Here is a 26,461-nt window from a genome sequence, read left to right on the forward strand (position 1 = left end):
TCCTGGTCCTTATCTCAGCTCATAAATCTTTTGTTATATCTTCTCTCCCCTGCCCAGCTGCAGAGGGGAGAGATAGAGAGGCTTTGGGGCATGCCTGGCATCCAGCCAGGGTCAACCCACTACATAAAAAAGCTTTGTGTTTCAGCTCTGAATTTTTGGAAATCCTACTTTAATTCTAGGATTTTAGCTAATAAAATCAGTACATCTGACTAAGTAAAACTTACAAAAGCTGGAATGTATCCTACAAAAACGTAAAGTACTTATTTAATGTATTTATTATTTCATCATTTTTTAATGTATTTACTACTAATTTATCTGCTAACTTATGAAAGAAGAACTGGAAGAAGAATTAGGAAATATTTGGAGGGACAAATAGCATATATTTTCAATTAAATTTCTAAGTAATTTTTTGAATGAAATGTTCTTGACAAATGACAGACAATTTTACTGGAATGAATGGGGAGCTTTAGCCTTCCATTAGCACTTGCTAGAGTGGCACAGGCTTGTGCTTCATGTGGCACAACTGCATGTCTCTGCAGCTTCTGCACTGCTGTCATTAAATACTGATATAACTTCTGTGGGCTAAAGAGGTTCATAATCTCAGTTTACTCAGCAAGGCAGTCTGTGCCCTATACATGTATTCATTGGCTCTGTAATGTAAAGATAACCTCTGATGATGGAGAAGGGAAATGGCCCTCTTCTGGAACTAAGGGAATGCGTGCTGCTTCCTAAATGGGAAATCCTGGTTTCCCACATACAGCATCTTGCGGTATTTTCTAGAACTGAGACAGAAAAAACATGGAAATCTTCCCATCTAGTCCTTTTCCACTGTCCAAATCTTGGCTTTGCCACTAGCCTGGATGCTAGGATAATTTCTTAGAAAATTTAAAACTCTTCAACTTTAAAAGAATGGCAAACATTAATCCTTCCTTTCTTAACGGATTACTTTAACTACTGAGTATTCGCACTAAAATATTTTTTCCTTCTCTTTTCAATAAAAATGACTGAACACTGTGCTTTGTGTTAATACAATCATGTCTGTATTTTATAGTGCCAACTGGTTCTCACAAGGTTCTTAGACTTAGACATACCCAACTGACAAATGCAATTTAGTGGATGATGACTCCTAAACTGAACTTCACTATTCACAAGGTGGATGCGAGCAGTGACAGATTTTTAGACACTCAGATTCTTATGCAGTTCTATGAGTTTTCACAGATCACTGTGCTAGATTTAGGAAAATAAAATTACACACAAGTTAGACTCAAAGGTTTTTTTGTGGAATGAGATATTACTTACAGAATATGTTTTCCGTAAACCACCCTAAGAAATGCTTTGATAGATGAAAAACTTACTGTGTGAAGGATAAGAGCGTATGAACAAACATTTCACTGAAACAACTACATTCTTTTTTATATATGTTACATAAAAATCTAAGATCTGCATTTTACTCTCCAAACTAAATACTTATCTCCTTCCCAAATTTTTACTAGTCACAATGGAGGCAGTACAAGCCTATAAATAAACACGTTCCAGAGAAACCGAGCAGGTATCAAGTTACTATTGTCAAACTAAATATCAGTTCCTCTGGATTGGAGGAGTTTTTTCATCTTGATAAATTGCAATTCAATGCTGTACATAAATGACCAATAATTACTTACATGATCAGGTTTTATTTCAATGGAGATGTTGCACATTGTTTGACCTGCTATGCAGGTCGTGGCTCCCAGCACAGATACAAGTTCATTCTCCAAGTTCACACCATCCTTCAGAAGGACAACAGCTGTTTTATTAAAGGTCACACGCCAGAAGACTTTCACATCTTCAAAAGCTCTATAAGCAAAACAGAAGAGTATGCATGTACTGAAGGAGAGCACAACCGATTTAGGAAACATAAACCACAGACATAACATACATTTTATGTTGTTATTTAAAACTAATCATTAGGGAATCAACTGCTTTACAATTAAAAAAATAGCTCTTTTTGTTTAAATTTCTTCCTCTAAAATCTATTTAGATTATAAAAGAAATGTAACAGAAGAAGAAAATAAAGTAATTATGGGAACCCAGATTCTTCTGAATTTTTGTCTCAGATAACATGCAATTATCTGAATAAGAGACACTGGTGCTTGGAAAGCAGGGATGTGCCCAAGTACTTTTATTAATACTACAGTAACCATTGGCCTGGAAAGCCAGGTAGAATTTTTCTTTCCTGTAAGTGTAAGGAATTTACCATACCTGAGCATTTTTCTTTAAGGTACACATAAATGTACAACATATATAAGTACTAATTAGGAAAGAAGTGAAGACTTAAGCGTACTGGCACTTACATAACTTCTTAGTTGCTCCTTGTAGTATTCATAGCTACTTACATTACAGAGAGAGGTGAGAACTGGAGTTACACCTTTAGCAGTGCAAATACTTTACCTTAAGCAAAATCTTCACACTTGCTGACTTACAGTATAAAATAGTAAGCATTTGAGATTCTTCTTGTTTCTGCTTTATACCAATACAGTGACAGACTTAATTATATTCACAACTTAAATGCCCCTTTGCCAAAATCTGTGACACTATTAAAGGCTGAAAAAAAAAAAAAGCTGAAAGGCAAACACTTATTATAAAACTCTATAATGAAAACCTCTTCCAGTAACAGTAGCTCCTGTGATTCAAGACAGCATATTACAGAGTGTACAGAGTGTGGGAAGAGCACTGGAATCAGCTGTTGCCTGCACCTGTTTGATTGCCGTGTGACAGTCAGCAGCACCTCTCTCTTTTCCGAGTCTTCATCAAGTACCAGGCCACTTTGCACTTCTGGAATGAATCCCAGGATGCCATTTTGGAGATCACTTCCTGTGTAGGAAATAGTCCATGAAAGTAGTAAGCAAGAAAGTTGAGCTGGGAATAAATTATAATTTTAATGTGCACAACCGCTAAAAACCCAAACAGTCAGGTATCAAAAGCATGCTGCAAAGTACTATTTAGGGGCAGCTCAATTCTCTTAATATTTCTGTTCTTAATTTACACTCTAGAATTTCAAATATTAGCATTTCTTAGTTTTATTTTAATCAGTAGAATAATAACAACTATTTTTGAAAGTAAGTTCCTTATGAGAGTCCTGGCAGCATTTTTGCATGTAAGCTTGTATTTTCAGCAACATTCAACAAACTGACTGAATTCTGTGTACCTTGGCTTCAAGAGACTAGATGTTACAGTAATCTCCAGATCAGTGTCAAAAACCTTGCTTACAATGCCTTTATGAGATAATCACTCCAGCTATGTTTATCAGAAATCTTAAAAATTCTGTCTGAACAGAAATGGGCCTCAACATATGCCTAGGTGAACAACATTGAAGCAGTAGGTAATGGGATAAAGATGGGCTTCCAATGACATAACTTAAGCTTTCTTATTCATCCTATCCAGGATGTTGTTGCAGCCATCCATTTTCACAGATTATTACATCAGCTTTTCTCTTGCATCTTTAATTCCATGTGTGGAACTAGTGAGCTGCAAAAAACCACATTTTTCTCAGGGGAATGTAAGTAACTTCAGAAAAACACCAGTGGAAGATAAAAAAATCCCGGTGTTAATGAGGGGAAATAAATGTCTTTGCAGTGCCCAATCAAATCTTGCTTCTAAAGGATTTCTCCTTGCAGGTAGTGACGGCTTTACTCTGCAATTGAAAAAGCAATCTACTTCCACCCCAGTGCTTACTAAATGTAAATATATATAGTAAGATGAACAGAAACTGTGTGTTTGCTTATATGCATGCACAAATATTTAACCTATGGTATTTATCTATACACTTAAATGCAGGTACATGCTTTGACCCTTCTCCTTAATGTGTTGTCTCATGTTCCAACTGTATGGACACTTTGTACTGAGAGAGTAACTCTAGAACACATTAATACATTTCTGTGGGATTCGATACAAGATCAAATTCCAACCTGTGCCTATAAACATACTTCTGCAGTTAATGTGCATACCCAGGGGACTGGTTACTTCCATGGTAAATTCTACCATGCCAATGCACATGAAGGGAAAGTGTTTCATATGATCTGTTTTTGTATACAGTCTTGGTTGCTTCACAGACTCATCCAGCAGCACAGCTTAATCCTAGTTCTCAATACCCACATTGATTTCTTAAGAATATCTAAATACACAAAAATCCCAGTAATGTTGGACCTTACTTTCTTGTTTAGCCTAAAATTGAGTTAGCCTAAAATTTGTTGCAATTCCCAACTTCTTTCTAAAACTTAATTTATATTACAGTTAACATTGGTTTATATTCAGCTGGTAAGGTAGACAGATAACTAAAAGCTAGGGGAAGTTGGAGCTCTGGCATCACTTTCTCACAGTTGCACAGTGACTGAAAGAAAAGCTCTTCTTTGGTGACTATGTATGCCCATTCCTGCCCTCCATCCCCAGAAGCAGAGGATGACTACACTTGAAAATACAAGCTCCCATGCAAAAATGCTGCCAGGACTCTCATAAGGAATTTACTTTCAAAAATAGTTGTTATTATTCTACTGATTAAAATAAAACTAAGAAATGCTAATATTTGAAATTCTAGAGTGTAAATTAAGAATAGTAGCAAAGAATGAAAACAGAAACTGTTTTTTGTACTCTGTACACACTCCATCCATTGAAAAAAATGAAAGACTTAAAAATACGAAGTGTGTGAAATACATGTGACCAAATGCCAACACAATTCAGGCTAAAAGGGCCCTGTAAGTCTCTAGTCCAACAGCCTTCTCAAAGCTGAATCAGCTCTGAAACCAGACCAGATGGCTCAGAGGTTTGTCTAGTTGGGGCTTTAAAAAATTCCAGGGATGGAGAGAGACCATGCAAACCTCCCCAAGCAACCTGTGCCACTGCCTCTCTGTACTCAATAGAAAAAAATATGCAGGCTAAATCTCACTTCAACTTATACTCACTGTCTCCCATCAAGCACTGCTGCCATAATGCATTATTTAAAAAATGGATCAGTAAATTTTTATGTCTCTCCTCTTTTAGGTCATCTTATGGTCTCAGCAGGAACTAAGTCTTCCTGTATTCAAATGCCCCATGACGTTTTTTTTTACGAAATCATATTTCATAGACTAAGTTAGGAAAAGGGAAAACAAGGTAAAACAAAAAGAAAAAAAGCTTAAAGCATTCTCGAACTTGAGAAAGCAAAGTACCTTAAGTGGCAAAATACAAATCATCTGGTCTTTAGAAACAAAGCAAGCAAAAAGGCAGTGATCCTTTTGTGCCACAAACTCTCAAGAAGTGGTCAGCATTTACAATTATCATACAAAATATTTGGTCTGAATGCAGCACTACAGTACTGTGAGAAAGGATCATTTATGCAATACTGAGAACAAACAATGGAAGCCCAGCTGTTCTATAACAGTTTCTTCTTGGACACTTTCCTTTTCATACCATAGTTAATTGGTGACTCTTCTCATAGTCACAGGTCTGTATCATAAAGTATCCCACTTACTCTTTGAATTTGGAAGTCATGGATCTACTGAAATGGGAACCTCATGTCCCAGGAGGAAGGGTTGGAACAAGAAAAATGGGAAAAAAACAAATGAGCCTGCAATGCTACTCCATCTTCAACACAAACACTTACACTCAGCATTCTCCCTTCATAAAGGGTAAGAACAGAGATAAGTAGCACATATAGATGTATTTTGAGTTACATTTCTGAGGGATGATAAGTGGGCTTCGTACATTAGATACTTCCTCTGGTCTGGAAAACTTTGGATTTGGGAATAGAATAACCTGTTTATTATTATATAGAATTCAAATTTTACATGAAAATTGCTAAAAGAACATACAGTTATTTACGGTTTTTTAAGTCAAATATATTTACTAATTTCCTGGAGGAAATAATATTACCTTCAATAATTACTGTTGCAAAAGCAGCAAATCCATGTTCATCCTTTCCTTCCACAATCTGAACTCCATATTCAGGATTTGAGAGGAAAACATAAAACAATTCCTGTCCTTCAGGCTCATCATCATCAAAAATTTTTATGGACACCTGGCTTTCACTTTCTCCATCCAGCAAAGTCAGAGAGACTGTCTGTTCTTCAAAATCTTCCCCTTCCATTGCCCATGTGAAGTTTGATTTTCCATAAACATTTCCAAAAGGATACAAATCTACTCCACTCTGTGCACTCACTCCCCCAAAGGTTCTAACAGTTATTTTAATATCACCAGTAAATCCCTTGGTCCTTCTGATCTGAAGCACTGCTGTGTTGGAGGTATTGTTGTTTGTATCTTCTTCAACATAAATAAACTCTGGCCCCAAACTTAGTATTCCATGAAGAATATCATTAGCCAGGATATTAACTGTTGCAACACTGAAAACTGGATTCAGACGGGGACTCCAGTCAAGGTTCATTGGCTGAACATCCAGAATTTCCACAGAAGTCAAATTTACAAGAAAAAATTCTTGTATTTCAGACACAGTGTCATCAATTATTGATATTTCTATCACTGCACTTGTCTGAAAATATGAAAACATAAGCTCTCCATTGTAGATGGGTATAAAGTCTTCTAGTGGTTTGGCACTTCCTGGAATGGTCTGATATGTCAGTTTAGTGAGATTACTTTGAAAACCAAACAATCTTTGAACATGTAATCTCACTGCCTGGATATCTTCTTCAACTGAAACTGATCTTGAGTTAAGGTCAAACTGGAAGATCCCCATTGGCTCAATTTCAGCTATTGTAAATCCTGATCTGAAACAGAAATGATATCACATTGACAGAGGAAATATGAATAATGAGAAGTAGAACAATAAAGCATAATAATTTTCAGTGAGCAATCAATGACGGCTGTAAGAAAGTGGATTAAAAATGTGTAGAGGGAAGAAATAGGAACCATACAAAGCAAGACATAAAGAAGTTCCCTAAAAATGCTTTTGCAATATTTGGATTGAACAGCCCTCCACAGGCTTAATGCATCCTAAGTCAGTCCAGGATACTGAATAAATGATAAAAAAAATATGGTCTTCCTGAGAAAATGGAGAGGCAAAGGAAAGTAGGTCTTCCTACTGTGGACATAATGCAGGAATATAATACAGCCACTACAAGTAATACCAGTTTTAAACATTGAACAAACCTCCTGTACCAAGGGAAGGCTGTGAAGTAGACAGATGCTAGCAGGTCTACAGTTTTAGCCAGAAAGCTAGAGAAGGACAGGAGGTTATTTTAAAATATACAGTAAGGCTTTGAAATACTGCCTCTTTACAATATTAATCAAAGTACTTTTTTTCCAGATCTCAGCCTTGTTATCAGTATCAGTTTCAGATTTACTTTGTTCCTGTTAAATATATCCCCTTCTTATTACAAAATATTAGACTGACTCTGCTAAATCTTGTGTCATTCCCTTCTCTCTAGAACTGACCCATTATTCAATGCCAGAGGCTATCAAATGGCACAATTACAGTGAGTGGATTTGGCTAACACATGAGACGCTTCCACCACGAAGGAAGCCAAAACTTCAAAGTGAGCTTTACTTCTTGTGGGATGCAGTTTTAAGTTTTCTAGGAAAGGTTACTCTAGTACACTTAAGGTATTTGACTTGCACAGTAAACATGTGCTTGAGGACTCGAGTCCATAGGATGGACAAGCCTAGGAGAAAGGGTCAGTTTGAGGAATTTAGGCATCTGGCTCACTCCTGACTTCCTTCAGATTTGCCAGTGCAATTTTAACATGGTGAAGCCAATACCTTTCTCCATACAGTGTCACTCTATGCCCATTTTTTAATACACTTTCATCTTCAATAAGGAAGAGTGAAAATAGTTTGAAGAACAGATAACAACTTAAGGGAGATGAAAAACATTGAATGTAATGTTTTAATTTTTAAGAATAAAACAGGTGTTTAATATAAATCGGGCATTTTTAGAGCATTTCTTATTTCATTTGATTTATTTTAAATAATGTTTGTCATCTAAGATCTAAGTATGGAATTTTAGGGACACTGAAAATTGACAGAATCCATTTCATTCTTCAGCTTTCTGGTTAAAACTGTTGATTTTGGTTGCTCAGTTTCCTAACTGCCTCCATCATTCTAGACACATTCTAGGCACCCTAGATCGCAATGCCAGAAAACATACTGGAATTGAAGAAAAGCCTTAGTTCTGGTCAGACCAGATCTGCAGTATTGATATTTGTTTCCATGTGAGACAAGACATACAAATTTATCAAAGAAGGAACTACAATTTGCTAGCAACCTATAATTTAATAGGGCTATGTATGAGGTATATACCTCTATACATGTCATAATTCTTGCAGCATCAGTGCAACTCAGAAGTCTAAGTAATATCCTTACCTCAGGCGAGCCCCACCAGACACATGGCTGTGCACTGCTGTTAAAGTGATGGCAAATGTCTCAGGTTTATTTAGGTTTGGAGTAGCCTGAAATGAAATCACTTTACTTTCCTCCCTATAAGAAAATACAACAGTACCTGAAAGGAGAATGATGGAGCAAGTCAAAATCACTAAACAGGAATTCTCTTTTTACCTGGGAATATACTGACATAGGGACTTTAGTCAAAATTCCACTCCTTTGAGGGAGAAGAAATCTTCATGATAAGGATTTTTCCTATGTAAAGCTGTCCTTCAGGGGCATAGCACTGTGTCTATGAAGAAAAGTTTTGGTTTTTTTTTCTTGTAAAGTAAATACATCCCTTACAGATAAAAATTGGATCACACAATTTCATTCTAATGACTCTTTATTAATAAAGGAAACATGTAGAGGTACAAACAACTAAAAGGTGGTATCATTACTTAGGCAACTGTCATAGCTGTTGTCCTTGTAGCTGTACATTGCAACTACTCACCAAATGGAGGAGTAATGTTGCCCAGTTTAACAGAGTCAGTGACTAGGTCCGGTGGATATCCTGAAATCCAGTTAACTATTACAGAACCATAAACTCCTCTTCTGCTTATGACAGCATGGCCTGTCCCTGCTACAATGTTTGTAAGTCGTAATATCACAGATTCAAAGCCAACCTGTGGAAACATAGTAGCTTTTATCAGAAAATGGAATAAAAATGGACGATAACATATGTGAAGTACAATTTGTAAAATGGGCATCTTACAATAAGGATGCATACATACAGATAAATGTATGTATCAATGTACGTAGGAATATATATATATTTCCTTCACAGCTTTTTAATAATACTTGTAAATTTTAGATTTCTGACAATTAGATTGCAGGGAAAAGGAACAAGTATGAGTGACATTTCAGTACTGAAAACCGTGAGTATAGCAATCTGTGTCTATTGTTTAGAAGAAAAATAAATCAAACCTGCCCTCAGCCTGCCCTCAGTATTCACAGGTAATAACAGTAATACTCTCTCTCTCCATGTATATATACATATACATAGGTCTAAAATAACTTATTAATAGTGTATCCAGTTAAAAGTAAGTGGTTGCCCCATGACATTGTTCACAAAATTATTCTTGCTACTGTGATCTACTTTTCTTTTTCTCTGAGTAGCAAATAGAAGTGAAGATAATTTGCATAATCTAAGAGCAATGATAACTGGATATATGGTAGTATATAGCATATAATAGTCTTTCTGTAAACAGTGTATACAGAAATATACACTGAAATACACTGTAAACAGTGTATATTTGACTTAAGTTTCATTGCAAATTAAAAAGCAGAACAATGCTTCAAGATAATTAAAATCATTAAGTAAAAACTTCAATAAAATTTAAGAGTTAAAACCTCATCATGCTATTACCTTTGCCTGACATAAAAAAAGGGGACGGTAGCACACATACCATATCAAAGTAGGCAAATTATCATTTCCCACTCTCATACAAAATAGACAAATGGAAAATTTATCACTCAATGATTACTGACATCTGCATTAACACCCAGCATAGATCCCATCTCTTTTTGCACATAATACTGAATACATGGTAATATCTGCTTTGGGGTTGTTGTACTTATAGAAACTACATTGTCCAGATTTACTTATTTTCCTTTAAGTCTTAGAACTCCCATTTCATGTAAATATTTACACTACTTACATTTTATAGATGAAGAGGCCTTTTCCAAGTATATTAAAACATTTATATAAGAATTTGTATCAGAGGAAAGAATGACATACAGCACAAGTAATAACAGGAAAATATTTTCTGTCATATTGATTACAATGAAAACTTCACTGAGTTCTTATAAGAGGTATCGTATGTAATGAAGTGTACCTTTCTTCTGGGTTGTGAACATGACACCACAACCAGGCTACTTACCTGTGAATTGGCAGCTTCCTCAGGAATAAGCACCAAAGCAGACTTTGCTATTTCTAATATTTTAGGCACATCCTTGGCACGTCCCCTAACCAGGCTTACATTAGTCAGTTCCAGAGTAAAATTCAAGCCCAGTGAAATAAATGCCTTTGAGAGAGAGAATTTAGTTAAAAAGGTAGAAATTTAATTCCACTAAAACCATGTTATCCAACAGTTCAAATAATTAACAGAACAATCTGCAGATTTTGTTCTGCTTACATACAAAAAAGCAGCATTTTCAAGACAAGTGTTTTGTTGATTATGTTTCTCAAAAGAATTACAGTTAAGCCACCAATATTGTGAAAGTAATCCGCCGACAGTTTGATGGAAAGTGAATTTTTAAAGAAACTATTGCCATCTTAAAAAGTTGCATCTGACGCAGTGGGCCTTAACTTGATTTTTTAATCCTTGGGGTTAAAAATATCTGTGATGTTTGTAAGAGCATGTAAGGGTGGATGTAAGACTGTGATAATAATGATAAACAGACAGGAAACACAGAGGACTGCAGGTGCATTTGTCTTCTGCTTCACGAGTCACAAATGACAGATCACTATTTACAACCAAAAAGGGAAACTTGAGAAAATATCTGCATACATGTAATAATAAAATATTGAACTGATAGTAACACAAAGCAACAATGTAAAGAAACATTAAATATTTGAACACATGCATAGCAGTGATTTTGCAATTATTATCAGAAAATGTGATTTTCAAACCCAGTTCTACTCCATAAACAGGAAATTCATAACACCAAAACTCTCTTTTCTGCTTCTTCACAGCTGATACTAGTGAGAGTTTTTTATCTTATTTGTATTCTGATGAAACAAATAAAAACAACAGATATCACAGGAGCTAAAAGAGTAGTACACACCTGGTTGCTTATTGGCACTCTTTTTACTCCAAAGCTGGCACCATCCTTTATTGTGAGGAATCCCACCTCATTCTCAGGTTCAATTAGTGCTTCATCATGAAGGGATATGACACGGTACTTGACTATCACTTCTCCAAATGCCCCAGCATGCCGAGTTACATTAACCTGAACATATCGATCCAAGGTTTTTTCTACCAATACTGACTGCTGATCAGAGTACAGGGCAAACACTCCATAAGGATCATCATTTGCTAACACTGTGATCTTTGAAACGCCTTTCTCATGGTCTAAATCTGCTCCACCTTCCACTGCAATCAGCTTCACCTCATAGTTTTCATCCAGTTCTGGAACATCATCAGGTAACAGGTAAATAATTATCTCAGCTGTACTCTGCTGATCAGCAATCACAACAGATCCCTCTGTCTCAAGAAAGTCACCCGTGATGTCAGATTCACTACATATTTCCCAGTAAACCTGAAATGAGTACAGAAAATGGAAACATAAAAGAAAGAAAAATTACCTGCAATGTCAGAAACTTGTGTATTCAGGATTCAGTATAGACAGGATATGGAAGAGACTGCTTTTAAATGTGTAAAATAAAAATTTCTTTAGGTATGCATAGGAAGAATATCCTATCACACAAACTATTTTACTAAAGAGGGTGTTATTCCATTAACAGTACTATGAATATAAATATTTCCCTTGTCTAGTTTCAGAAGATTTATGTAAAACTATGTGGAATCTATGAATATTTTTCAAATTTTTTTCTATTGTTAGACCAAAATACCCTTGCTGTTTTTCCTGTTTCCAGTATTCCTCACATAGGAAAGGAATGAAGAACTCTCATTAAACACAGCAGATGCTTCTATTAATTGATCAATTTATTTTAAATTAAATGAGTTCCTGTTAAAACGCTGACTTCTGAACAACTTTAGGTAAAAAAACAATGTGCATGGTTCAAAGAAACCTGAAGTCTGATTCTGTCTAAAAAAAGTAAATTGTGATGACCTCAAAGAAAACTCACTATGAAAGTATGGTCTCTTCTGTTCTCCCATCAAAATGGGGAGAGGAAGAAAGTGAGAGGAGCACAGCAGTATTGTTTTTCTTTTATTTCCCCTAACCAGGAAAGACTGAATTTTACTATCCAAACCACAACTACTAGGGCTAAGCCCTTCTTAAAGTCAGTCTAAAAGGCAACATTTAGGAAAACGAATTTGAGAAACAAGCAATTGAAAAGCACAGAATAAGATATTTTTCCATACATTGACATTGAGGATGATTTCAGATTATACTGTTTACTAGGAAGAGTGAGAATACCGTTACATTCCCCAGAATGCCTTGAAATCGTTTGACAAACAGTGTAATACTTTGTGGCCCTTCGTCTGCTGAGGGTTCTGCATAGTTAATCTCAGTTAATGATTCAGGAGCAAACTGTACAATTCCATTGGGATCACCAAACTTCTCTATCTGTAAAAAAGGTAAACAAACATTTAAATAACTAGAAATGTAGTGTGAGTTGTATTCTTCTTCAAACCACTAAGATTTCCACTGCTAGGTGGTAAAGGGGCACATATCTGTTAGTTTTAAATACAGCAGAGAAAGTTTTGAGTGTCCCCTTTTCAGTTTTCAGTTCCCGTGTCCAAGGAAGAAAAAAAACAAGAGTTATATTTCAAATGCTTCATCTGAATATTTTGATACTAAAGCAAGAAATGCTCAGGCACCTTGAGCTAGTATACAGAAACACTTCTCGCACGATCAGTTTGCAATCTCAGCACTATGGGAAAGAGACCTCATCTATATCCATCTGTGTGAGCCATTAGCTGCAACAAGAATTTGGGGTGACCTGACTTCCTGAGGGGACTGTGCAAATAAGAGCTAATTCCATCAACACTTTACAGACCAGATAATAAAATAAAAATACAATTTCTAGGAGAGATTTTTTTGAGGGCTTCTTGTAGCAGCCTTATAAATATTTCCTTAGTTGTAGTATCCCTAGAGCACTAATTTGTCTTTGATAACTCTGCCTTCTCTCAAAAACATCTGCATTTCTCTTGCACTGTGAGAAGTCAGATTTTCTCCTTTCCTCTGAAGAAGATGTCAAGAGTGACAATGTCCTACTTTTCTTGCAGCTGCTGAGGGGTTGGAGCCTGGAGCTGTGGATGTGTCCAGATCACTGTTATCTACCACACACACGCATGATTGTGGTCGGTGCAGGTGTAGGCCAAGGGGTCCAGCCTGGAGAGTTTGTCCATCACTGGTTTTTGCTGTCTCAGGATTTGGGGAGGAGTGTGTGTGTGTGTGTATGATTTGTCCATCGTTGTTTTTTACTGGCTCAGGGAAAAAAGACATTTTGTCTTTGTCTTGGTGGAGCTTTGGTGGTGAGCACCTTTTTGTGTGTAAATCACACTCTCTATTGTATCCCTTTGTCATTAATATTGTTGCTGTAACTGTTTGTTTCTCATCTAATTGGTGTTTTCAAGTAAATTTTTCTTATCTCGACTCAGAAACACTGGTTTTTGTCTCACTCTCACCAGAGGGCATAGGGGAAGGGAATCAGTTGAGTGGGGTTTAATTTCCTCCTGAGTTTAAACCACAACATATAGACATATAGAAATGTGGGCTTAATCCGTGCTCTTTCCAAAGAGAACTATAGAAAATTGCAAATAAGAGAGCCAGCTCAGCGCTTTTATACCAATTTTTACTGACAGATTCTCTGCCCTTTTTCTTTCAGAATTGAACACAATACACCACAATAGTACAAAGGTCAAAAAAGGCAAATGACTCAGTAATCATTGTGATTCATTTTTAAAAGCTTTGCAGGATAAATACCAATATCAACAGAAATCTCTGAAAAAAGAGAAGCAATAATAACTTACTATTAGTGTAATGCTGTTTGCCTTAGAATCTATTTCTGTTTCACCTTTCATAAGGCTCAGTCGAATAATGAAGGTTTCCCGAACTTCAACTTCATCATGAGGATAGATTTGTAGATTAATTGTTCTCAGACCTCCTTCTCCTTCTTCAAAATAGAATGATCCATTCACAGGGTCACCAATGTCACTATTCAGGGGAGACAAAATCTCTTCTGAATTGGGTCCCAAAATGTCCCAGTTAATCTGTGGAAGAGATCATTTTCAGATTTACAGGGGTGATATGTTATAATAGCATCCCAATGGGAGAAATGACAGAATAAGTTCCAAAAGTACTTAGCTATGTTTAAATCTTTGCTGTTAATACAGGATACAAAATAGTCATAATTAATTCTATGGGGCAAAATATAGAAGCCTTTGGAAAAGTAAACTTGCAAATTTACAAATGGGAATTTTGTAGTGTTAGTCAAAATGCCAGTTTATTAAATTCTAGATGATAGAAAAGAAACTAAGATTTCTTTAGCATATAGAAGGAATCACACAGGCCAGTGTCTACTTCTCTGCCCTTTTATGACTTGTTTTGCAAAACCTCCCACATGAGTACTCATGATCAAAACCATTTCCCTTTGAAGTGTGAGGTCAAGTCTGAAAATAAGCATTTTCTATCATAAAAGTTTTCAATGCTTCAGATTATGAAGGAAACTATGAATCCTTCATATTTCTTCAGCCTGATTAGCTATAGCATTTCCAGCAATTCCCACAAATTAGATTGCTTTTAAGGAGGTCATATTCAGCACTTTACAATTATTATTTTGGTAATTTAATTGTTTTCCACTTTTCTCCAATGACTTCTAGAAAAAGTCAAAGACTTAGGCAATTTTTATGTGGAGAAGAGGAGCTCATGGTTTTTAATGCAAATTTTCCAATCATTTGACAAGACTATAAAAGGCCTGCCATGTTTTATAGTTACACCTTCACTTTATAAATGGTCTGTATAGAGTAAAAAAACACTCTAGAAAACTCATAGTAAGCAATTTCCTGAATTAAACTAGTGGTAGTACATGAAGTTAACCATAATTTTGGTGGGATTAGGAGCTAGTTCAGAACAATGTACACAATACCATAATAAAAGAAGGCAAGCAGGAGGAGAAAGAGGAGTTTAAACGGGTAGCAACATTTTCTGTTATACTGCAACTATAAGTAATTCATGTTTAATAAAAAACTGTAATTATCCTAATAGAAATCAGTCACTGAGAAAGCTCTCAAAGCAAAATGCAGGAGCTTTTTGACATAGTCACTGGCAAACTTTCAGTCTCTGACAGGCAAGACCCACCTGTGCTTCCACCAACCGCCCAGTCCTTTCCAGCACCAGGGACACTGTTGTGGTTGCATCAGGGTTGGGAAGAATAATTTGGCTTTGGTTGAGAAATCGGACCATGCCCTGGGGAGAGTCACTTTTTGCAATGGTGACCTGGCTCACCAGGTGGAGCCCCAGGACTGCTCCACCAGTGGCTCCTGTCAGCTGGATTTCAAATTGCTCTGCAAATTCACTGCCCAGAAAAAGAAAAAGACATTCTGAGATATCTAAGAGAAAAAAAAAATAAAACTATACTTAGTTGTTCAATCATGCATCCAACTGGATCTGTTTAAAGGACTCAAGAAATCATTTCCATAGGTGCAATGTACAAGATTCCTTCTATTTTCACAGAATGGTGATATCTGAAATAAAAATAATGTTCCATTTTTTACTAGTGTTAAGTTAAACAAAAATACAAAAAATTATTTTATTCATAGCAGGACTATTGTCACCAATATTTCTTATAATGTAATTAAAAACTGTATTCAGTTGCATATTATTTAACAGGAAGTATGACACTCTAATATAACAGCTTCTTTTTCCCCCTTTAGGTGATATTCCCCCTCAGGTGATTTTTTAGCACTGCAGAAATTTGTTTCTATATTCCAGCTCTATACACGCTCATGTGTAGATTTTTTAGTGCATGCTAAAAAGGACCATATTAGAAGTAAATTGGTGAATAAATATCTGATAATTTCATTACCTTTCTTCATCATCTATAATAGAGATATAAATAAAAGACTGGTTCTGTCCATGACAGAAAATGACAGAATTATTATGGATGACATAGTCAACACCATCAGGAAGTGCAGAAATACTTCGAGAAAGAAAATCAGCTGTGACATTGCCATAAGTTCCACGCTTTCTCAAAACAGGAATCATGATTAATCCAGCATCCTCTTCCACTATAAAAATAATTGAGAAGAAGTTATGTTATTTCAAAATTTATGCCATAGCCTTATCTTCTAAACCACAGTGAGAACTTCAGGTAAACTTACCCTCTAGAAGGATATACTCTGGATCAAATTCTATGACACCTTCAGCATTGTCATTTTTTCCAATAGTGACCCGTACTGTGGAGATATTTCCTATTATTGGAGGTTGATCCACCTGTAGACCATTCTCTCTTACAGTAAAATCAAATCCACTTGCAAGAACATAAGAAAGACCAAAACATAAAAATACATTTTAAACTTCTTGTGGAAGTATAAAGATATGTGTGTAACAATTTGTCAATTACTGCAAATATGTTTATTTTCTGACAGTTATTACTGAAGACTTTTGTCACATTTTTTCATATTATTATGTTTGCAAAAATAATAGTTTATACATAGAAATGTGCATCTTTCATTTTGTCTTTCTCATTTCATCTTTTTATAGAAATTTCTTGCAACTTGGAAACTTGTATCTAATGTATGGATTTTAAGCTTTAATAAAACTTAATCAGCAGCATCTTTATACTAAGGTTAAAATGATTGGGTTTCTCATACATCCATTTTCTATTATGATTACAGTTATAGCTGTCTTACAAAATTTTACAGTAAAACAGATGAAATGTCTAGCAGTGACTTCATGCAGGTATATCAGAATCCAAATATAGTTTGTTCTTCTGCTTGTAACAAAACAATTGGGAATTTTAACTTTACCTTCCTTGGAGTTCCACTTCAGTAATCATCAATGAAAAGTATTCAGGACCTTCAGGAAAGTCATCATCATGAATTTCAATCAATATAATTTTACTTTCCTCCCCTGGTTCAAACACCATTTCCCTTACTGTGGGAGTAAAATCCATTCCTTCCTCCGCAGTCCCATTTATTATCTGAAACCAAAGACACACTCTGCCATAGGATCCACTGGAACGCACAACAGTGATGTTAACCTGAGGGAAAGAGAATATTTTCTTTTAAAAATGGCTTTGTTTTCTGTTACAGTTGTCTTTAGGAGATGTTCTAAAGGCACATTTTCAATGGTTCTGTCAGGTAACAATAATTTCATTTATGAAGTACAGAGTACACATAATTTAACAGATAGCCTCAGCCATTTTAGAGACTGATTTCTTTTCTTTCTAAAGTTGAGCATAATTCTAGCAACGATGTTGATATCTGTCAGTAATTTTACATAAGAAAGAATTTTAATCCAATACCCATATTTCGTCTTCTGTTGTTTGCAATAGTTCACGGGCAAATGCAAACTCTCCATATGGATAATCACTGGCGGCCATGGTAATATTTGCTGTGCTGCTAGATTCATTTATGAGTCCTCCATCACTGATTCTGGTTAGTTGAAACTGGTAGTAATGCTTCTCCTCGGGACGGTTGTCATCTACAGCCTAGGGAAAAGAACCAACAACAGCTAGAAGTATTTAAACAATTTCCAGGGAGAGAGGTATAACTAATTTCTAACCAAGATCCTAAGAAAATAAAAGAAAGTAGTTGAAATAGCTACTGGTGTCAGATCTCTTATATACCTGTATTAGAACAACTGCTGCAGACTGCCTATCTCGCATGGTCAAAGTTCCCGATACCTTAGTAAATTCTGTCTGATGAGGAGGTGTTATATTCCAATAGATTATGATCTCCCCAAAAATCCCTGGGCCACGTACCAGGCTGCAGGTAAGGACAAAAACACAGATTTTATTTTTACCTTTGGCATTTAATATCCAATACAGAGATAGTATATCATACTGTTGTGCGTGGAAGAAATGTTATCAGCACTATGAAAGTTTGAGTTTTAATGTACTTAATCACTATTAAGAACATGAGAATTCCCTTTTCAGGCATTTTCAGAACATCTCTGAAGTTCTCTTTTATTTCTCTGTGTTGGGAGGCGTCTCAAGCCGTATTTTTGCCAAGAGGTCTTTCAAGTTTCTTTCCATGTATAGCTCAAAGATGGGATCTGAAAACTGATTTCTCTTGCTTCTATTCCGCTTTTCCAGTGATAGAGATGCAAAACAGAAGGGAAATTGGACATCAGGGTAATGCCAGGGGGAATTTGCTCTGTAAGGCAGAAGGATACTAGAATACCTCTTTGAAATTTTCTGAGATATGTTCTGTCTGCTTCTTATCTAAAACCCTACTAAATAACATCAGGCTTGGTGAAATAAGTCACCATAAAGATTTGTCGGCACATTCTGCACGTAACGTGATCTAAAGCTACTTCTTGCACAAAGCATCATTTTGTCTTTTGGGCTTCTTGGGCCAGTACTAGAAGCTGTTCTGTTGCTTATATTTGCTGGTTTACCAAAGGAAAGTGTCATAATATTTTTTTCCAATGCTCTTAGAAGATTCTTCTAAGAATCTAAAACTCTTCATTCTGTTTTCAGTTGACTGAATAAAACAATTGCATCTTGTTTCCACCAAAAATTCCCATATTGTTTATGCTAGAACATAGCAATTTGCTGAAATACTATTCAGGCACAAATCTTGAATCAAATTCTGGAAAGCACAAAGCACCTTCAAATGTCACATTTCCTTACCCCTTTCCTTTGATTAAGATCCTCTTTCCTTTGGTACATCAATGTTGTAAATAACTTGAAGACAAAGAGGAATATTTGGACCTCCCCAGTAATACTGAAATGACATACATGTGGTATATTCTGCCCTTCTTTAAAACCAATCACCTAACTTTTTAAAATAGTTCTGATTATAGAAATGATGATAAAATGCGGTACTCAATAAATTCTTGCCCAATGTGAAGTCATAACTTTTGAATCTGGGCTGTTGTCCTTTCTTTGAAAAATGAGAGATGTACTCACCTAATAAGAGCAGTTCCATTATAATTTCCTGAAGGTTCTCCAATCAAAACATGCTTGGATGAATGGGCAATCCCAACCACCCCAGAAGCTCCTTCATCTCCCATAATAATGATGGTTGCAACACCTATGAAGAGAACAATGCTTCTCATGGTAAATGAAAACTAAGCAATGAGCTCCCTTTGGTAAATTTTGTGACATGAGTGGTTAAGCATCACCTTCACAGAGGGCCTGTGGAACTCTCTAGGACTTCTTCAGACAAGGGACTTAGGGAAAAAGACTGGCATTCAAAATTGTGACCAACTAGCTGCACACAAAATACTTAAGCACTGCAGACTAAGTAATATTAACGGACTTAGAATAGTTGTCATATGGAATATCTAAAACCAGAAGATACTGAATTAACTCTTTACCATTTACAGGGGATATCTCTGCATCACCACTAGAGACTAGGTGAATGGTAAATGTTTCATTCCCCTCCAGCAGACCATCTTGTATCACGTGTAAAACAATCAGCTTCTGGGACTCAGCCTGCATCACGTAAAGACCAGAAAGATATGGATATATATTAAATGAAACTAAACAAAATACTGTATTAAAAACAGTATTTTTTTTAACATATCAAATGTTAAGAATGCTTGACATATCCTCTAGTATTTTTAAAATATCAAATTTCTGATCTGGCTAAAATTTTTTCTCACAGATTAATAAACAGTAAAAATTGTCTCTCAGACATTGTGTGTCACCCTAAAAATGCCCTCGCTATTTTCAACTCAATAACAACTGAAACTCCTTTGAAATTTTATTCACATAGATGTTTTCAACTTAGAGGAAACTTTCTATACAAAATCTTTTCCATCAGGAAACACATATTCAATAGTTCACACATATTCTAAGGATTAACATATTATTGAGATTAGATATATTAGTCGCATTTCTGCCTAATCCATATTTTTGTCAGTGGGAAGTGGCATACACATTGTATAAATTTAGTATACCATGCATATATAGTTGTATGCTTATACTTAAGCATGTATGAAAGTTCAGGACAAAATGTCAAAGCCAACCAGTAAAGGAAGTATAACTAAACTTTGCCAAATACTGATGGCCTTACCAGAAAAAAAAAAATCTATTTTCCAGCTGATTCAAAATAAAACAACCAGCATGCATATTTATTTAATGATGAACAAGCTTGTACCGAGAGAAAATAGATTATGCTTTGTTAAAATACTTCTTTTCATTAAATATTTTGAGTAGACTGTAAAAGATCAATATTAACGTAGTATTGGTATCCAATATTTTGACTCTGATTTCAGAGTTTTAACTTGAAATATAATGAATTATATTTATAATTATATGAAATATAATGAAATCAAATAACACTGTCCAGTTTGAAAGTTATTAAGGTGGGTTTTTTTTTAAATCTGCAGATTTTGAGCATTTATTTATCTTTCTCACCTTTTCAATATAAATTTTCTTTTTAAGATGACTGATACTGTAGTGGAATAAGTGTTTCTGTAGCCATTATTCACATTCAGTAGATTTCAATTCCTCTTTCTTAATTGTAAAAACAAAAGAGATTTGAAGAGCTACCTTCTGGATGATTACATTATGCTGAATTAAAAGAGCATGCCAGCTTTCCTTTACAGCTTGAAAAAAGCCTGAATATTTCTAATCCCACCACTTCAAACTGACCTTTTCTAGTGTATAATACTTAGTAACCCCCTACTTCTATAAACATATAACAAAAACCATACAAACACACACAACTAGAAGAAAGTATTTATAAATCTAATAGTAAATAAGTTATTGCAATGTCTGAAATACCTCATTGAAATGAAGGGTACCATTTAGAGGGGTCAGATCATATCTGGCTGCTTCGTCGAGGATCCATAACACTTTAACTGCTCCTTGTCCTCCCTGACTTCGACTTACATTGAGCAAAACAACTGCAGCAGAGTCATCAAGTGTCTGAGGTTCCTTCACTGTTACCTGATGGACAAAAAGAAGGAGAATGTGGGAAAGGCTGCTTGAAAAGTCAAAAGCTGTATCGATAATGTCAAAAGACATGGATACATGTTTGAGATAAACAACAAAAAATATAATCAATGACAGTGCTGAACAATAAGAGTGAAAATGAACAGGAAAGTGTCTTGGGGTGACCTTATGATGTGATCCCATATCACTGCCTATGCCCAGAAATTAATTTTTGTGTCTTTCTATGCCTCTAAACTGAGCCTGAGAGGGGGAAGGAAAAAAACTGAGCAAATCTTTTTCAAAGCAGTTTGCAGCTTGTTCAAGGTCACACACAGATAGCAATTGGTTTTCCCAGCTGCAGCAGGGGAGGGAGGAAGCACCTGGCTTGCTGCTCCTAGGACAGTTTTTTTGGCCAGTGGTTCAGCTGCTTTTTCTCCGGAGAGAGACTGAGAGTTGAATTTTTCCTTCCCTGGAATTTTGGATTTTCTCCCTTTTCTACTGGACTGCTTGATTGCTTTAACATCAGAGTACATCAGGAGGACTTTTCACTGGGCACAGAGGGCCTGGCCCTGGGCCACGCCCCAGCTCCGAGGAGACCAAAGGAGGACTCTAACACTTTCCCAGGTTTTTCCTACACAGCGAAAGATTTTATTATTTAGCATTATTTTCCTTTCCCGTGTGTTTGTTAAATAAATAGTTTTTATCTCCTTCACTTTCCTTCGAGGAAACCTGGTGGGGGAGGGGTGGTTGTGCCTTCTCTCAGAGGATATATTTCTAAATTTGGCCAAACTGGAACAGAAGGTAACAGGTTTAAGGAGTGTGTTGAATTCTGATAGCAAGGCCTCTATGCTCTATGATTCAAAGCAATTACAGATGGTGTCACCAGCAGTCTCGGCACCAGCAAAATGCAGAGCAGAAGTACTGCAAGAACTAAGATGAGATATGTTTTATAATTTCTTTCCAAATTTTACTTTCAGTAATGCAGATTATTATACAAACCACAAAAAAATACTACCTAGGATGTAGTATGTTTATTGCCCATATTGTTAGTATGGTGAAATAAACTGATTCAGTCATGCAGAAATCTGTATTTACGCAGCAGCGCTTTCACTGTTACTACCATCTTACACAGCTAGATGAAGACATGCACTAATATCCTTCCAATGAAATCATGTTTTCCACTGCAGAGAAAACTTACAAAAATCAGCTATGTGCTAGCGACACAAACCCACTATCCAACCTTATCAGAAAAGAGCGCAACCTAAATCAAACTCACTTTCTTTTCTTCAAACCCGAATACCCCAACAGGGGAATCATTTGGTGGAATAGCGACAGTTACCAAGGTGTCATTCCCAAGTCTTGCACCACCTGTTACCCTCACCAGGGCAATTTTGAATATCTCAAGAAATTCAACTTCATTGTCATCTATGATTGTAATTTCTATTTCTCCTGTAGCCTGAAGAAATGTTAAAAGCAAAAAAAAACAAAAAAGTTTCATTTATAATATTCTGTGAATTGTTTGAAAAAAAATAAATTTAAAATAGGCAAGTTGTATCTAGTAGGTAGACATTGTTCACTTATTCATTTTTCTTCTTATACTTGCATATTTATAATAAGAAGACATAATTTCAATAGTGGTTTTTAAGTCCATCAATGTAAATCTTATTTGGTAAAACCAGCAGACTGCTTTGCTTTGGTACTCAATAGAAAGTGAAGGTTGACAATATTGTAAATATTCAGACAACATTCTACACACTATGTATATCCTTCCTTTTGCCAAAGAACGATTATAACCACTTGCAATCAAAATCCCTTATGTACACTAAGTATTCTCAGATGCAGCATGAAATTTAAAACTATGTGTAACACACAGCTAAGAAAACATGTGAGCTTATCCTAAGAATTTATAGTGAAGATGGATTATGCTACAGATTTTCATTGTAACAGGGTTTATTGTTAGAAGTTATGTTCTCACTTGCCAAAGTATTCAAGACACACAAGCCTATTTGGTCAACGCTTATGAATATCCTGGTATTCCATGTTAAAGAACTGAAGTTGGAAGCATCATTCACATACGTAAGGCCATAAGTAATATGTTTTCAGTGAAAATTCTGCTAAAGGAAAACACACAAAAATCTTAAGCTGGTAACCCAAAGTCAAGTAAACTTTCAACAAGTGCATACCTGCCCATCTGCAAATGTAAGGTTTCCAAATGATGGTGTGAAGTCTTCAAAGCTGGCAGTTGAATGAATGGCTTCCCAGTACAGAACTGCTGACCCAAATCTCCCACCCTGTCGAACAACTGGGAGTTTCAGTACATTCTGTGGTGGTGGTACCTCATAACCAGAAACAGCTCCAGTGATATCCTGTACATTCAAAAAGAAACTGCTGAGTGCCTCAACAAACTGTTTCTTTTTCTTTTTTTTCCAAGTTGACTTGCAGTTAAAAATAAATGAAGAAATACATAACTATTTGTAAAACGCTGTGGATTTTGCATTGACCTTGCTCTGAGCAAAAATCTGGATTAGATGACCTCCTGAGATCTCATTTTATGACACTGGTTTCAGCACTGCCAGCTCCCTAATAAATTTTGTGTATTATTTGTGATGAACCTCTTAAGAAAGAATTGTTTGTCAGGCATCTGGCCATTTTATCCAGAACAATTTAGTATCACAAAGCCTATCAGAACATTTTCAGAAGTCATCTGAGAAATCAGACTGTCTTGCTGGAATGCCACTTTACATATTTTTCATTCAGACTTATTTACCTTTGTAACATTAAAATTAAATATTCCCCTGGCATCATCGTTTTCTTCAATTATTATTTCAGCTATTTCTAATCCAAGCCTCTTCACACTTGGTTGACCTCCAGAGGAAGAAGTGATCAGCTGCACATCAGTAATATTGATTATAAATCCTTCCTGTAATTCTGGAACGTTGTCCTGAAAAAAAATTTTTAAATGTCTTTTTTTTTTTTTAATGAAACATTGTAAATTTATAATACATGCAGGAAGATGACTACTTGAAGGTTGTTTACTGTTCAAAACTTCTCAGCATTTGGGGCCATATAACCAATCCCTTGCTTCATACTATATGAAAGATGAAACAGACTGCTTTTGCTGAGATTTTGATATTGAAGCTGACAGTCAGATTCCAGATCTGCAAGACCAGTGGAAAGCAGTGCTGGCTGTCAACTGTTACTGCTACCTAGAAGAAAGTCAGCTAGATCTCAGAAACCAAGCCATAACTTGAAAATCAGTATCTCCATTCTAAATATATTTAAAGAATATGCATAATTTTTTTCTTTTGTCATTATTGTAAGTAAATTTTATATAATATAAATAAAATACAATAAAATATAATAAAACAAAGAATTTGGCTCATTCTGAGTGATGAGTGCTCAAGATTTTTTGAAAGAGGTCACTGCAAGAGTTCCAGCACAACCATTTCTAGAATATTAAGTCATACTACTACTATAAAGTACCATTTCCCTTTCTTCAAAAGATATTAATAGCTAAAGAAGTTGTTAGGCTACTCACAGGCAAAATAGTGACTGTGACAGAAATTGTTGTTGCATTCTCTGCCATAATGACTGTTTTCTTTTCCAGTATATAATCCTCATTCTCTGTTGCTCGGTTGGAGGGGGGGAGTTCAAAGTTCGGTGCAGTGCTCAACTGAACTGCAAGATCCCCGACAAATCCTTGTTCTCGAACAATTTGTAGGGTAACAGTAGTTGAATTCTGCTGCCCTATAGTAAGGAGAGGAAAAAAATGCAAGACGTGATTGTTTTGCAATCATAGAATATGCTGAACTGGAAAGGACCCATCAGCATCATCAGAGTCCAGTTCCTGGCCCCGCACAGGATACTCCAAGAATCACACCATGGGCCTGAGAGAATTGTCCAAACACTTCTTGAACTCAGATAGGCTTGGTACTGTGGACATTTCCCTGGGGACCCTGTTCTGGTGCTCAGCCACAATCTGGGTAAAAAACCTTTTCCTCATATCCAACCTAAACTGCCTGAACTCAGCTTCATGCAATTTACTAGAGTTCTGTCACTGGGCACCAGAGAGTGCAGTGACCACTGTCTGCCCCTCCTCTTCCCCTCACAAGGAAGTTGTAGATGGCAATGGGGTCTCCCCTCAGTCTTCTGTTCTTCAGGCTGAACAGACCAAGTGACCTCAGCCATTCCACATACGGCTTTACCTCAAAGTCTTCACCATCCTCATGGCTCTCCCCTGCATGCTGTCTAATAGTTTAATGTCTTCCTTATATGGCAGTGACCAAAACTGCCCCCAGCACTCGAGGTGAGGCTGCCCCAGTGCAGAGCAGAGGGGACAGTCCCCTCCCTTGTCCAGCTGGCGATGCTGTCCCTGATGCCCCCCAGGACACACTTGGCCCTCCTGGCTGCCAGGGCACTGCTGACTCATATTCAACTTGCCATCAACCAGGACCCCCAGTTTCCTTTCCATGGCACTGCTTTCCGGCCTCACACTCCCCAGTCTGTCCATACATCCAGGGTTGCCCCATCCCAAGTGCAGAATCAGCACTTTCCCTTGTTGAACTTCATGCACTTGGTGATTTCCCAGTGCTCTGATTTGCCAAAGTCTCTCTAATTTGTTGAGGTCTCTCTTCAGGGCCTCTCTGCCCTCAACAGAGTCAACAGCTACTCCCAATTTAATGTTGCCAGCAAACTTCATATTCCTAAGAGTCCTGCATCCAAGTCATTCATGAAGATGTTGAGGAGAACTGGGACTAGGATGGAGCCCTATGGAACCCCCTTTTAACCCTTGCCCTGCTTGATTTTCAGCTCACCTAACTACTGGAGCTGCTTGCTAGACCCCACTTCAATTCCGCCCGGCAACACAACAGTACTTGGATAATACCAGGGCTCAAGCAGATGAGCACACACAAGTGTTGTAAATACACAAAACAGTACCTACATCTAGAGGTACTGTGCATTCAAAAACTGGATCTAGAAGAAGAATAAAATACGGAATATCTACAGTTTGATATGTGTGTTACACAAATTATTACTTCAACACGTCTATTTTTATTTGGTTTTCCTTCAAAACGTCTATTTTTATTTGGTTTTCCTTCAAAACTTCCATTTCAATACTTTGCCTGGCCTTTCATGCCTAGGCCATCACTATTGATTCTAACACAGAAAGTGGCATTGAGAGCAGTCATTCTGGCTGTAAACATCACATTTTCTTAAATCAAATATTGAAGAAGTTAAATAGACTTGTATCAGTCAGGCTCAGCAACCTTTTGCGAAGGCAGATTTGTAATTTTATCCAATAAATGGTGGAAGACATAATCTGGCTAAAAGTGC

General features: G+C 36.4%; 1 protein-coding gene across 20 annotated transcripts in view; it reads right to left on the reverse strand.

The window, feature by feature from the left end:
• ADGRV1 (adhesion G protein-coupled receptor V1) overlaps window positions 1-26,461 on the reverse strand; it is a 332,117-nt gene that overhangs the window by 198,284 nt on the left and 107,372 nt on the right. For 19 of the 20 annotated variants that reach the window (XR_005603898.1, XR_002273300.2, XR_002273301.2 and 16 more), the window contains 22 exons: window positions 24,666-24,874; window positions 23,895-24,068; window positions 23,311-23,493; window positions 22,404-22,583; window positions 20,978-21,142; window positions 19,564-19,681; window positions 19,154-19,277; window positions 17,867-18,005; window positions 17,543-17,728; window positions 17,046-17,278; window positions 16,398-16,546; window positions 16,103-16,304; window positions 15,376-15,592; window positions 14,049-14,288; window positions 12,490-12,639; window positions 11,173-11,646; window positions 10,266-10,409; window positions 8,837-9,008; window positions 8,326-8,461; window positions 5,884-6,731; window positions 2,733-2,850; window positions 1,662-1,833 (listed from right to left, as the gene is read on the reverse strand). Coding sequence is in view for 16 of the 20 variants with exons in the window: in XM_020584155.2 (XP_020439744.2) it covers window positions 1,662-1,833; window positions 2,733-2,850; window positions 5,884-6,731; window positions 8,326-8,461; window positions 8,837-9,008; window positions 10,266-10,409; window positions 11,173-11,646; window positions 12,490-12,639; window positions 14,049-14,288; window positions 15,376-15,592; window positions 16,103-16,304; window positions 16,398-16,546; window positions 17,046-17,278; window positions 17,543-17,728; window positions 17,867-18,005; window positions 19,154-19,277; window positions 19,564-19,681; window positions 20,978-21,142; window positions 22,404-22,583; window positions 23,311-23,493; window positions 23,895-24,068; window positions 24,666-24,874 (4,733 nt within the window). In the remaining 4 variants the exon portion in view is untranslated. The remainder of the gene's footprint in view (window positions 1-1,661; window positions 1,834-2,732; window positions 2,851-5,883; window positions 6,732-8,325; window positions 8,462-8,836; window positions 9,009-10,265; window positions 10,410-11,172; window positions 11,647-12,489; window positions 12,640-14,048; window positions 14,289-15,375; window positions 15,593-16,102; window positions 16,305-16,397; window positions 16,547-17,045; window positions 17,279-17,542; window positions 17,729-17,866; window positions 18,006-19,153; window positions 19,278-19,563; window positions 19,682-20,977; window positions 21,143-22,403; window positions 22,584-23,310; window positions 23,494-23,894; window positions 24,069-24,665; window positions 24,875-26,461) is intronic. The other variant, XM_020584163.2, reaches the window with a different exon arrangement.

Source organism: Corvus cornix, chromosome Z (assembly GCF_000738735.6).
Source record: "Corvus cornix cornix isolate S_Up_H32 chromosome Z, ASM73873v5, whole genome shotgun sequence".
Classification (NCBI taxonomy): Eukaryota; Metazoa; Chordata; class Aves; order Passeriformes; family Corvidae; genus Corvus; species Corvus cornix.